The sequence below is a fragment of the Naumovozyma dairenensis genome, chromosome 3 (genome assembly GCF_000227115.2).
Source record: "Naumovozyma dairenensis CBS 421 chromosome 3, complete genome".
NCBI lineage: Eukaryota > Fungi > Ascomycota > Saccharomycetes > Saccharomycetales > Saccharomycetaceae > Naumovozyma > Naumovozyma dairenensis.
In genome coordinates, this window is record NC_016481.1 from 332,818 (window position 1) to 345,959 (window position 13,142).

Sequence of the window (13,142 nt, forward strand, 5' to 3'; positions counted from 1 at the left end):
CATGAAATAATAACAAAAATTTCTAAAAAATAAGGTCCTACCCGGATTCGAACCGGGGTTGTCCGGATCAAAACCGAAAGTGATAACCACTACACTATAGGACCTCAGAAGACATTTTTGTAGTGAAGTGAACTTTGAAGATTCGACTTTACTACCCGTCGGCGAGGTCACGGATACTAGGTATCCGTAGACGAGGTCACGGATATGAGATATCCGTGGTTGAGGTCGCGGATGGTATATCGTCAGATCAAAGAGGATTCATAGCCTGTGTTTAGTTAGACTAACAAGGAGTTGAATCGAGATCTTCAGTATGGGGTTATCCTATTAGATAGCGTAATCCTGCAGGGTGTGTACGAGCTCTGGGAGAGTCGTAACAACTGCGTCAAGTATTAGATACTTTCTGAAACAAGGGGTTGAGTCAAAGTCTTGAGAAGATCCAAGATCCTTCTAAGGGATATATATAAGAGGCAAGGATATCGTATACCCTGCATATGTAGTTTATGTAATGACATAGAACTAAGTAACAAACGAACAACGAAGTAACTAAGTAATTAAGTACTTTAAAAAACACATTCAAACCTTTCAACAACAACAACAAAATGAACAACAATCAAGATGTTCACAACAATTTGTCTGAGGACGTAGTCATGTCTGACGATGTCCCCAACGCTTTTACTACATCTGGTAGCGCTGTGTCTGAGATCCCTGGTAATGTCCCTAACAACAAAGACTTCCAGTTCAATGGACAACCGGAAGCTAACAGGAACATTAAGTTGTTTTTAGGTAAGCTCAAGAACCATTTCCTATTGAAAGGAGTGAGGGAAGACAGAAGAAAAATTGCTTTTTTGGTGGAATGCTTAACTGATCAAGCACTCATCTGGTTTGACCAAGCGGAAAAAGATCAAGATCTTTATGCTTTATCTTATGAAGAATTTGTCCGAATCTTCACTGATCATTTCACTAAAGAAGTTGATGCATTTGAGACTTTCTCGGAATTATGGAACTTAGGTCATTGTGCTAATGCTACTGAACATGCTCAGAAGTTCAAGTCTTTAGTTTCTGGTTTGAAACCTGGTTTTGCTTCTGATGAATTATTATGCAACATTTATGTTATGCAATGTCAACCGGATATGCGTATCCAATTAATGCTTAACAAACCATGGCCAAGTTTAGAGCATTGCATGCTCAGAGAGACCACTTTAGAAGCGTCTATCAATAGCATTAGAAGGAGTATTAACATTCCAAGAGAAGATCCGTTGTTAGTCTCGAATGTCCAAATGAATAGAGGAAATTATTATAACAGTACTAGGCGTTATAATAATGGAAGGGGAAATAGAAATAATAATAATTACAATAACAATAATAACGGTTATAGACCTGCATTGAGAAGCTCGAACGATTCTCGAAAGCGCATCGGTGGTACAAAAAGAAGGTCAGATAAGAGTAACTCTGGACCTGTCGATTGGAATAGAATTTGCAAAGAGAATGACCTTTGTAGAAACTGTCATGAATATGGTCATTATAAGAAACAATGCAAGAAACCCAATGCGAGGCCTATGTAAAGCCAATGAAGAACTTGAAGCTACTGTTGCCATTCCTGAGTGTAGCTCCAATGATGATTTGTTAGTATGCAATTTAGAATCGCATACGAGAGAAGATCCTTTATTAACATGCAATTTAGAATCGCATGAGAAGGAAGATCCACGTGTTACCACCACTAAAATTAATCCACCTGTTGAGGACGTCTGTATTGTGAACATTGGAACGAAGTCAAGGACTTTAGAAGCATTGATTGATACTGGTTCACCAACGCATTTTATTAGAAGTGATGTTGTTACTAAGTTAGACTTAAAGACAAGTCAAGTACCCTTTAGAAGAGTAAAAGGACTTGTATCAGACGCCATTACAACGTGTAATACAGCATGTAGATTAGATTTTAGATTAGAGAATAGAGAGTTCGATATTTGTGCATATGTAACTGACATAATAAAAAATGATGTTCTTATTGGTTATCCTTTTGTCAAAAGACACCCTTCCTTGATGGAATCGATACATAAGAATATAGACAATGTTAAATTTAATAATAGGCCAGTGAGTGATCCTGGTAGGATGAATTATGAAGACGTTACATATGGCAAAGACCCAATAGATGACATTTGTAATATTGAAACTGATGAGAACTGGATTGACATACAAAGAGATGCGTCAGATGTCATTATTGTGGAAGTAACCGAGGTTACGAATAAAGATGAAAGTAAGTTCGATACAATACCTGAAGAATTGCAAGTGAAATATAGAGGTATTGTTAGAAATGATCTACCTCCACGTCAAAGAGATCATAAACATGTTAGTCATAGTATAGAACTGAAAGAAGGAAGTAGACTTCCTAGAAGATCACCATATAGGTTAACACCTAAGAAACAGAAAGAAGTAGATGAGATTATCAAAGACTTATTAGATAAGGGTTTTATAGTACCTTCTAAATCTAGTTACAGTTCTCCAATTGTTCTTGTAACAAAACATGATGGTTCGTATCGTTTATGTGTGGATTATCGAGAGTTGAATAAAGTTACGGTTAAAGACCCATTTCCACTACCTCACGTAGATGAACTGCTAGGTAAGGTAGGAAGTGCCAGTGTTTTCACTACATTGGATTTGCACTCCGGTTATCATCAAATCCCGATGAACCCTACAGATATGGATAAGACTGCTTTTGTTACGCCTACAGGTAAATATGAATATACAGTGATGCCGTTTGGTTTGGTAAACGCTCCTAGTACTTTTGCTAGATATATGGCAGATCTGTTTAGAGATTTAGAATTTGTTAATGTCTACTTAGATGATATATTGATATTTTCGAATGATTTAGAATCACATTGGAAACACATCGACGTGGTGCTATCCAGGTTAGACCAAGAGAAGTTGATAGCGAAAAAGAAGAAATGTCATTTTGCTCAAAGTGAAGTTCAATTTTTGGGGTATATTATTGGTAGAAATAAGATTAAGCCAGTACAAGAGAAATGTGAAGCAATTAATCGGTTCCCTGTTCCAAAGACGATTAAAGAAGCGCAAAGGTTCGTAGGAATGATAAATTATTATCGGAAATTTATTAAAGATTGTTCGAGGAAGGTTAGACCTCTCGTTGATTTCATTTCTAGAAATGTTCCGTGGGGAGATCTGCAAGATGATGCTTTTGCCACGTTGAAACGCGATTTAATGTCTGAACCGTTGCTAGTCCCATTTAAGAGAGATGCTGAATATAGGTTAACGACTGATGCGTCTATGGATGGACTTGGTGCTGTCCTAGAAGAAGTTGCGGATAATAAAGTTCTCGGAGTTGTTAGTTATTATTCGAAGTCGTTAAATGAAACGCAAAGAAGATACCCACCGGGAGAGCTAGAATTGATGGCTATAATTGAAGGTTTAGAACATTTCAAATATATGCTACATGGTAAGCATTTTGTGCTTAGAACGGACCATATTAGTTTATTGTCAATCCAGAATCAAAAAGAACCAGCGAGAAGAGTTCAACGTTGGTTAGATACTTTATCAGAATTCGATTTTTCACTTGCGTACCTGCCCGGCCCGAAAAATGTTGTAGCTGATGCTATTTCCAGAGCAAAATTAGAAAACAAAGAAGTTTCCAATGAACCTGTTAATGATAACAAAGAGATCTTAACAGTTGCCACAGCAGACACATTACATACCCTAGACCCAGAGTCCTGGACCACTGACTGGAGAACAGATCCATGGGGTGCAGCTGTGTTGAAGTCATTAGATGACAAGTTTGATCATGAGATACCTACAGAACAAGTTAATGAATTTACACGATATCTAAAGAAATTTGAAAGAACACCTGAATATTTGAAGCATTTTAAATGGACCAATGATGTATTATATTACGAAGATAGAATATGTGTTCCACATATTCGTAGACCTTTGGTTATGGAGACGTACCATGATCATAAATGGTTTGGCGGTCATTTTGGTGAACATGACACCTTTAAAAAGATTTCAGAAATCTATTTTTGGCCCAATTGTTACAAAACTGTCCAAGATTATGTTAAAAGTTGTATACAGTGTCAGGTAATGAAAGCTCATCGTCCGAGATCACAAGGATTGCATAAACCTTTATCTGTACCATCTGGTCGTTGGCTTGATATTTCAATGGACTTCCTCACTGGTATACCAACTACTTTGGCGGGGTGGGATATGATAATGGTAGTCATTGATCGTTTTACTAAACGAGCCCACTTCGTTGCCTGTAAGAAAGTTAACGGTTCTACCGGCGTGTTCGATGCTTTATTCAGATTTGTGTTTTCACTGCATGGATTCCCGAGAACAATCGTGAGTGATAGAGATATTAGATTTACATCAAATGCTTATAGAGAATTGACAGATAGGTTAGGTATAAAACTGTTGATGTCAACTAGTAATCATCCGCAGACAGATGGTCAAACAGAAAGAGTGAATAGAACCCTAAATCAATTATTGAGAATGTATTGTTCAAATGATCAATCCTGTTGGGATAAGCTATTACCACACGTTGAGTATGTGTATAATAGTACATACCAAAGAGTTTTGTGTATGTCACCATTTGAAGCAGATTTAGGATATAAACCGAATGAACCACGAATGAATAGAGATTACATTATTAATGCAAGACATTTGACTTCGGCTGAATATGCAAGAGATATCGATGCTTTGACTTTAAGAATCAAAGATCAATTAGAAGAAAATCAATTACGTCAAGAATATGATGCAAACAAGAACAGAACTCCAGTTAACTATAAGATAGGTGATTATGTTTTGTTACACCGTGATGCATATTTTACAGGTGGCCAATATAGAAAGATCCAAGCAATCTACTTAGGTCCCTTTCAAGTAGTAGGTGTAGGTACAAATTGCTGCGAATTAGATTTACCATCAATGAGAAAGTTACATAGGATGATAAATGTGACATGGTTAAAACCTTATGTGGAAAGAACGAATATGTATCCAAAGTGGAAACCAAGAGCAAAGATAGAAAGGTTACAACGATTAGAAGAGATTACATCCATTATTGGGTATAGTCTGAATGGCAAGATATATTATTGTAAGATGAAAGATGTGGACCCTAGATTGACTGTGGAATATCCAGAAGAAGAATTAAGGAACTTATCAAAACCGAGATTAGACTCATTGTTAAGAAACTTCAACCAACTTGAGTACCGAAGAGGAAAAACCTGACGGAATAGGCTCGAGTCGGGTGCCTCAAGGTTTGGGGGAGGAGGATGTAGTGAAGTGAACTTTGAAGATTCGGACTTTACTACCCGTCGGCGAGGTCACGGATACTAGGTATCCGTAGACGAGGTCACAGATATGAGATATCCGTGGTTGAGGTCGCGGATGGTATAGTCGTCAGATCGAAAGAGGATTCGATAGCCTGTGTTTAGTTAGACTAACAAGGAGTTGAATCGAGATCTTCAGTATGGGGTTATCCTATTAGATAGCGTAATCCTGCAGGGTGTGTACGAGCTCTGGGAGAGTGTAACAACTAGCGTCAACGGTATTAGATACTTTCTGAAACAAGGGGTTGAGTCAAAGTCTTGAGAGATCCAAGATCCTTCTAAGGGATATATATAAGAGGCAAGGATATCGTATACCCTGCATATGTAGTTTATGTAATGACATAGAACTAAGTAACAAACGAACAACGAAGTAACTAAGTAATTAAGTACTTTAAAAAACACATTCAAACCTTTCAACAACAACAACAAAATGAACAACAATCAAGATGTTCACAACAATTTGTCTGAGGACGTAGTCATGTCTGACGATGTCCCCAACGCTTTTACTACAATGTTTTGAAGTTGTCCCAGTGGCCGAGTGGTTAAGGCGATGCCCTGCTATTTCAAAGAAACAGCAATTAGGCATTGGGTTTTACCTGCGCAGGTTCGAATCCTGTCTGTGACGATTATTTTTTTCAATTCACTGCAGACTTTAACTTTATTAATAACACCATCAGTTGCTGTAGCACTTCTAAAATAGATCAGCTAACCTTGACGCATGTATCTTCTGATCAGTGAGTATTTTTTTCCATGAATAAGTTTTGTAGGGAATTCATACGCTCCTTTTATTTGAGAATCTTTTTAACAAAAACACGAGGTATTGGGGAAAGTATACAAACATACTATTAGAAATAAAATATATAATATATCTATCCATAATATATATACGTTTCTAACGATTTTGTTTGTAATAGGTATTTAGGAAATGATTTGGCACGTCTTCTAGCCCAAAAGTGAGCAAGGGTATGGTGCCTCGAGGAGTGAGAATTGAAGAAAAGGAAATGCAATCATTCGAAAATGCGCTCATGAGCTCCTTAATATTGAACACTGATTAAATAGTCAGCCAATTGTTCAACGATCTTTGTAGCTTCACCAGCTTGAACAGTTGGTGGATAATGAGCAACCAAAACTGTTTGTTTTGTTCTAACACAAACAACACCTTCAGCATCGTGTCTACCGTAGATACTTCTATCATCAGCTCTCAATAACATAAATTTTTGACCTTGAATGTGCAACCCATTACTTTGTAAACCGGCTGGATTGTCAAAACCTTGGCATATCTCAGAGATTTCATTAGCTTGTAATTGGAATCCACCTGAAGTGGCCCATACAGAATCACCTGCTCTTGAGTAAATAACTGCTTTGTCAACTTTACCAGTAGCTAGTAAGTTATCAGTGTACGCTAGTTTCAGTTGAAGAGACAAATATATATCTCAATTAAATAAATTGTTAGTATTAGAGAAGCTTTCACAAATGCAGGAATTATTCTAGATAACGTATCGCTCAAAGATGATTGAGTTTGCACATACCTTGCCAAGACATTATTATTTATTTTATAATGGTAGATTTAATTGGAGTTCTTTAGTAATTTATCCTCTAAATCAGACCGAAACAAGAAGGCTTTGTTGTGAAAGGAGTGGAACTGCTTAAATTTAGTTAGTATTAAGTTCTATAAACTATACTTTCGGTTCGTACGATTTCATGATACGTAATTACATGTAAATGCGGGTAACCTTTATACAACATTAATGATTAATAATTTTATACGTTACTAGATGGATAGCTGAGGTTTGGTCATATAGTCCACTTATTAATATGTTTCAGTTTTGTTTCATATATTATAGAATTATAAATACAATGTCGTTCATTATTTTATGTTATTTTCTTTTCTTTACGATTAATCTATTCATCTTCTTCATCGTCGCTCAGTACAGCAACTTTCCTCCTCTTTGACGATCCTTCTTCCATATCACTTTCTTCACGATCAGCATATTCTTGGGCCCCACCTTTCTTTATTTCTTTCAATCGCTTTGCTTTTCTGTCATCCTCATCTTCCTCCTCCTCTTCTTCCTCCTCCTCTTCCTCTTCATCTTCATCACCAACAAATTCTTCCTCTTCGTCGTCATCTACTAAGAAATCATCTTCTTCGTATTCATCTTGTCTAGAACCTCTATAAGACGAAGGTGCTGGGCTACGATTCTTCGAAGACGCACTACCACGTACATCAAACGTTGTATCTGGAGATTCTTGGATTTCTCTTTCCTTCAATTGTCTTTTTCTTCTTTCTCTTAGAATCTGCCCTTGTTTCTTCTCTAATTCTTTCTTTTCTAATTCTGGGTCCTTCTCTATAATCATGGTACCTGGCCCTAGATTTTGCCTTTGGTTTCTTCTGGTGACTGCTTTACTTAATTGTTGATGAATTTTAGAGTTCGTAGACGTTGGTATAAACATCATTGTCTTGGTGATTTCACCACCATTATAACATTGCATTAATTCTTGTTGATCATGTGAGACAGTCAAAAAGGTATTATCTGTATCATTGACCAAAATATCTGTATATTCATCTCCTAATTTTAATGAGAAGGAACCATCAGACCATTGAACTATCTGAGCGTTCGATTCTTTGAAAACTCTTTGATTTTGATCACGAGAGTATCTCCATCTTATAGTATTTTCATCAATTAATCTATCACCCAATTGATCTTCTCGTGATGAATAATCTGCCAATCTATCCTTAACTTTAGTTTCAAAACTTACGGGATCAAAAGGTATAGGATCAATAGTTAGGAATGGTGGAACTTTCGCATAATAAATAGTTGTGTCAGCTTGATCAGACGATGTCTTGTAAGGTACCATATGTCTTATAATTTCAACATTGGCCTCTTTAAAATCATGTGCATCTTCTTCATTATCAGAATATTTGTCAGTATCACCGTAGAACTTTCTAGTGTACATTGCTTCTTCATCATCCATATCTTCAGGTCTACGTTGAGCACTTTCGTCATCTTCCTCTACAATAAATCCTTCTTCTTCATCATCAGACCCTCTTTGTTCTTTGTCTTCATCTTCATCATCTCCAAATAAATCATCCATGCCTTCTTGTTCTTCTTCTTCCTCTTCTTCCTCTCCTTCCTCTCCTTCCTTTTCGGCCTCCTTTTCCTCGTCTGGTTCTCCCACTTTTTCGTCTTCCACATTAATATCATCGTTACCAATGTTTTCAGTAACGCCTGTAGCCTCAACAGATAAAGACGGTGTCTTCACGTCAATATCAGTATTGCTTTCCGCAGGTTGTGATCCATTCCTTTCTTCAGACATATAGGTATCAGAATTATCTTTGGAGAGATATCGTATAAAGTTTTGAGTTTGAATTTCTAGCAAATCAGACGCAATATTTGAAAACTTGATGTATTATTTGGGGTATTGAGGACCGTTTTACGTAATGTTTTGTTGAAGTAAGTGGTCATTTCTCACTTTTTAATTCCTTTGTTTTCAATTTTTCAATTTTATAAAATTTGTTTGCTTAGCGAAGAGGTTCCCCCGTTTGGCGACACTGATGTTGGGTTAAATAAACTGGAAGTGACATAATAGAGGGTATTTTCATATCCTCGAGTGAAGTAATTACCACGGTATCGGAGTAGATATGTCCAGAAATGGTGAAATTTTGTAGACAATTGGTTCTTAATATAAATTTACGAATTTATCTATTTTGTGCAAAACAAATCACAATTATAAATCATCAAAATTCATTCATAAATTGGCTTCAAATAACCACCTTCTTTATTTATAAACTATATATTAATAAATAGAGTTTATAAATTTTTATAAGTGGGAAATTACAGAATCCAATTGGAAGCTTTACAAGCTCAAACAAATGGAACAAATGGTGCCCAATTAGGTTGAACAATTCTCCTTTCACCTTTTTCCTTTGAAAGATTATTCAAACTATCCATTTCATCCTTAGATAATTCAAAAGTTTGGAAATTTGCTTTAATTCTTTCTTCATGGACAGATTTAGGTAACACAACATGCCCTTTTTGTACATGCCAACTGATAACAACTTGAGCAGGTTGAACGTTATGTTTCTTGGCAATTTCAATAATTTTCGGTTCAGTTAAAATTGGAGCATTAGTGCTACCTAATGGGGAATAAGCTTCCAAAATAATACCCTTTTCTTTGCAAAACTTTTGTAATTCATCCTGAGGCAGCAATGGGTGAGCTTCCACTTGATTGGCAGCAGGAACCAATTTATTACCTGGAGAACTTAAAAGAGCTTTCAAGTTGTTGATAGAGAAATTAGAAACACCAACAGCTCTAGTCTTCCCCGTCTTTGGCAATTCTTGCATCAATTCCCATGTCTTAACAAAATTCCATGTAGTGAGATCAAGATCACGTTGACCATTAGGTAACATTGGCATTGTTGAATAGTTACCGTCTTTAATGGAATCAGGTTTGAAAGCCACAGGCCAATGCATCAAATATAAGTCAACATAATCTAAGCCTAATCTTTCCAAAGATTGATTTAAGGCAGTTTCTGGATCACGATGTTGAGTCCCCCATAATTTAGTAGTGACAAAGATTTCTTCACGTGGGATACCAGAGTCATTAATGGCTTTACCAACTTGATCTTCATTTTTATAGATTGCTGCAGTATCGATATGTCTATAACCAGCTTTTAAAGCATTCATTACAGCTTCATAACCTTCATTTTCGTTGGTACTTTGCCATGTACCTAAGCCAACTGCTGGAATTGTTGCACCGGTATTTAGCTTATAAGTAGCAGTAGAATTTTTCAAAGTTGACCCCATTATTACTATAGTTAAAATATATGTTTTGTTGAAGATGTTGAGGTTTCTCTTTTACCAATTCAAAATGTATTGGGAATTAAGTAAGCAAATTTAATTCATATATAAAGAGGAATAGATAGCAAATTTATTCAATTCCTTTACGTATAACCTCTACACGTCCTTATATATTCCTATAAACTGATATAAAATACTAAGAACCGTAATATTAAGAAATGTATCCTCACGTCAAAGGAAATGTTATGGGATAAAAAGCCAAGAACATAGATTAGTCCATACGTACGGGTAGTATGTAGAAACTTCAAGGCCAATGTAAGAACTACCCCCAAAGGTAAATTTGATTATATCACCGATCTTTGAGTGGAATGATAGAAGGGAAAAATAACTCAAATCCATACGTACATACACAATTATTTCCTTTATTTAACGTTACGTAGTATCAGTTGTTGAATAGTTCAGAGATGATCGGTGTAAACAATAATTAAATGAATTGCCAAGACTCCCTAAATTCAACTGTCTAATTACCTATTTGGGAAATGCATTGCTTGTGGCCCCGGAGATGTGTCAACCGAATAACAACACTTGTCTATGTACTATCAATTGATTGAATTAACAACCTCGAGGCGAAACTCCCAGCCAACGATTAATGGAGTAAAGTAACTTTGGTCAGGAACTTTTTGTTGTACCTATACTAATAAACTTTCCTATGTTGTCTCTTACTAAGTGTTTTGACAGACAGTTCCTCAAGAGATGTTAGTTTTAAGCGCATTATCGGGGCACCCACAATGCAATCAGCAATGCAACATTATAAAGACAAGTATATGTAAATAAATTGGTATTCGTATTTTTTGAAATAGAGCATAACAGTATATAAATAAATAATCAATCAGCTGTAACAACTCACATGGAACCACCGCTTTGATGTTGGCCAACAAGACCAACCATTTCCAATAATGCACGATCTTCACTTATACTTTTCAAATTTACTTGTTGTCTTCTCTTCGCTTCTGCTTCTTCCCATGCTAATTGTTTCATTTGTTCTTCTAATTCCTTCTCACCTCCACAGCCCCAAACTTCTACATCTTGTATAATAAACTTGATTTCAAATGATTCTTCTTCGGTTCCGCGTTTGGTTAATAATTCACTTGGAGAAAATGCACCTCCATGTCCAACGTGTCTAAATACAGCAAATTCCAAAGTACTCTCCAAAGTTAATGAGACATTTCCTGGTTGGTATTTCCTGCTATTAGCACCGTTGGATACATGCGGCTGTTTATCTCCAATTCCTATCCCACAACCAATAGTATTAAAATATATCAGTTCATGAGATTTCAATGATTTGAAAATATCTTGTCTTGGTGACAACTCAATGATCCTTGAATTCAAATCACCGAAAAATTCCTTATTGGTGACTCTCCATGGTTCATCAATATAAACAGCAAATGATATTTTTTTCTTATATGAATGGCATGGTTCTAATGATTGTTCATTATCATTTAATTTAGGGAACTCTTGAAGAAACCTTTTAAACCTTGGATTATTGTATTCCTCATCATTTGGTATAATTAACCCGCTAACTAGCAAGATTGTAGGAGCTAACCATTTAAAACATTTAGATTGTAATGATCTCATGGAAAACCCACTTTGCCTTCCTATATATAATTTTTGTAATTTTGATATGAATAATTCCTTAGGTAATGTAGTAGATAATTGGGCCAATAATGATTCAGACATTAATTTTGATTTGGGGATTTCCATCACAGGATGGTTAATTAAATCCTTGTCCATGTAGAGTAAATGGTTCATTATATTTTCCAATGGATGAGTAAAATTTGGTACTACTGAAGTAAATACATTTTCAAATTGAGTGAAACTTATACGGTAATCATCCAGGTTCGATACAATTGATGAATCCATAGATCGGAGTATATTTAAAGATGCTTTCTGGTATTCGTTCCAACTGTTATAAATTGTTTCGTTGGGTAAAATCTTACAGTTCGCTGTGGGACATTTAATTGACATGATTAGAGTCCATGTGAAACACTCTGATAACGATAGGGCTGGTACAGATAAATCATCAATTGATATTCCATTATAACTCTGAAGTATATCTGTCAAGTTATACCCTATTTCTTGACTATAAATAGAAGTTGTTGAAATATTCTCTGATTTTTCCCTTAGTTTTGAATTACTTGCAGATAATGGTTTACCACTACTATTATTAGTGGATAAACATAATAGTATGAAAAGTAATTTAATTTGATCGTAAGATTTGGATCCAATGAATCGTTGGCATCTATCGTTGTCTAATAAGATGATACACGTCAAAAGATTACCGGCTGTTATATCCCAAATCCGTTCACCTAAGAAAGGGAAATTACAAAGGGAATGAACCATATTAAATATCATATTGGAAAGTATTACATTATCATCCGGTAAGTGTAATAATTGGATTATCTCTTCTTTAGTAATCATATCATCTAAATGATCATGATTCAATTTATTCTTGTAAGAGATCAATTCCAATGGAGTGAAGTGGCCGATGGTCCTCTTTTGGAAATACTTTTGTACTTCTAGTGCATTACCGAACTGTATTTCCTTCTCATTATGAGTTTTTGTATTAGGTTTCTCAGCAGACGAGATATGTTGCCCCATTATTGAAAGAAGGCTATATATATACTATTTGTGAAGTAGAAGTCAGGTAATTCAGTCCCTCACTTACTAGTTAGCTTTCTTCCTAGATTGAATATGTACAACAGCTCAACATAAACATAGCTCCTCTTGCCAAAGGGTTTCAATTGTATGTTGGTTGCATAAATACTGTAATCTTTATATGTATGTACCATCGCCGTTCTTGTTGCTTATAAAGGTGCGCCGTACTAAGATAACAAATAACGTCGGCTCTCTGGGATGTCACACAGACACTGAGAGATCATCAGAAAGATGGATTTGTTGGGAGATGCACAACTTGTATGTATTCTTCAAGTTCCAATACATAAAACAATAGTTA

At 35.8% G+C, this 13,142-nt stretch overlaps 6 protein-coding genes and 2 non-coding genes across 8 annotated transcripts; 3 read left to right on the plus strand and 5 right to left on the minus strand.

Moving 5' to 3' along the window:
- Positions 1–32: 32 nt before the first annotated feature.
- Positions 33–104, minus strand: NDAI0Ctrna3Q. The gene has a single exon. It is a non-coding gene; the product is annotated as a tRNA-Gln (tRNA).
- Positions 105–599: 495 nt separating this feature from the next.
- NDAI0C01560 (uncharacterized protein) lies at positions 600–1,562 on the plus strand (the record flags this gene model as incomplete). The annotated part of the gene is made up of 1 exon (XM_003669012.1): positions 600–1,562. The coding sequence occupies one exon, from the start codon at positions 600–602 to the stop codon at positions 1,560–1,562; it is 963 nt and encodes a 320-aa protein (XP_003669060.1).
- NDAI0C01570 (uncharacterized protein) lies at positions 1,486–5,229 on the plus strand (the record flags this gene model as incomplete). The annotated part of the gene is made up of 1 exon (XM_003669013.1): positions 1,486–5,229. The coding sequence occupies one exon, from the start codon at positions 1,486–1,488 to the stop codon at positions 5,227–5,229; it is 3,744 nt and encodes a 1,247-aa protein (XP_003669061.1).
- A 625-nt stretch (positions 5,230–5,854) lies between these two features.
- Positions 5,855–5,955, plus strand: NDAI0Ctrna4S. The gene is given in 2 exon segments: positions 5,855–5,892; positions 5,910–5,955. It is a non-coding gene; the product is annotated as a tRNA-Ser (tRNA).
- Positions 5,956–6,364: 409 nt separating this feature from the next.
- On the minus strand, positions 6,365–6,872 carry PFY1 (profilin; the record flags this gene model as incomplete). The annotated part of the gene is made up of 2 exons (XM_003669014.1): positions 6,365–6,732; positions 6,860–6,872. 2 exons carry the CDS (start codon positions 6,870–6,872, stop codon positions 6,365–6,367), a joined length of 381 nt encoding a protein of 126 aa, XP_003669062.1.
- Positions 6,873–7,232: 360 nt separating this feature from the next.
- On the minus strand, positions 7,233–8,645 carry LEO1 (Paf1-complex subunit LEO1; the record flags this gene model as incomplete). Its single annotated transcript, XM_003669015.1, has 1 exon — positions 7,233–8,645. One exon carries the CDS (start codon positions 8,643–8,645, stop codon positions 7,233–7,235), a length of 1,413 nt encoding a protein of 470 aa, XP_003669063.1.
- Positions 8,646–9,193: 548 nt separating this feature from the next.
- NDAI0C01600 (uncharacterized protein) lies at positions 9,194–10,135 on the minus strand (the record flags this gene model as incomplete). Its single annotated transcript, XM_003669016.1, has 1 exon — positions 9,194–10,135. The coding sequence occupies one exon, from the start codon at positions 10,133–10,135 to the stop codon at positions 9,194–9,196; it is 942 nt and encodes a 313-aa protein (XP_003669064.1).
- An 897-nt stretch (positions 10,136–11,032) lies between these two features.
- On the minus strand, positions 11,033–12,787 carry RTC5 (Rtc5p; the record flags this gene model as incomplete). The annotated part of the gene is made up of 1 exon (XM_003669017.1): positions 11,033–12,787. The coding sequence occupies one exon, from the start codon at positions 12,785–12,787 to the stop codon at positions 11,033–11,035; it is 1,755 nt and encodes a 584-aa protein (XP_003669065.1).
- Between the last annotated feature and the right edge of the window lie 355 nt (positions 12,788–13,142).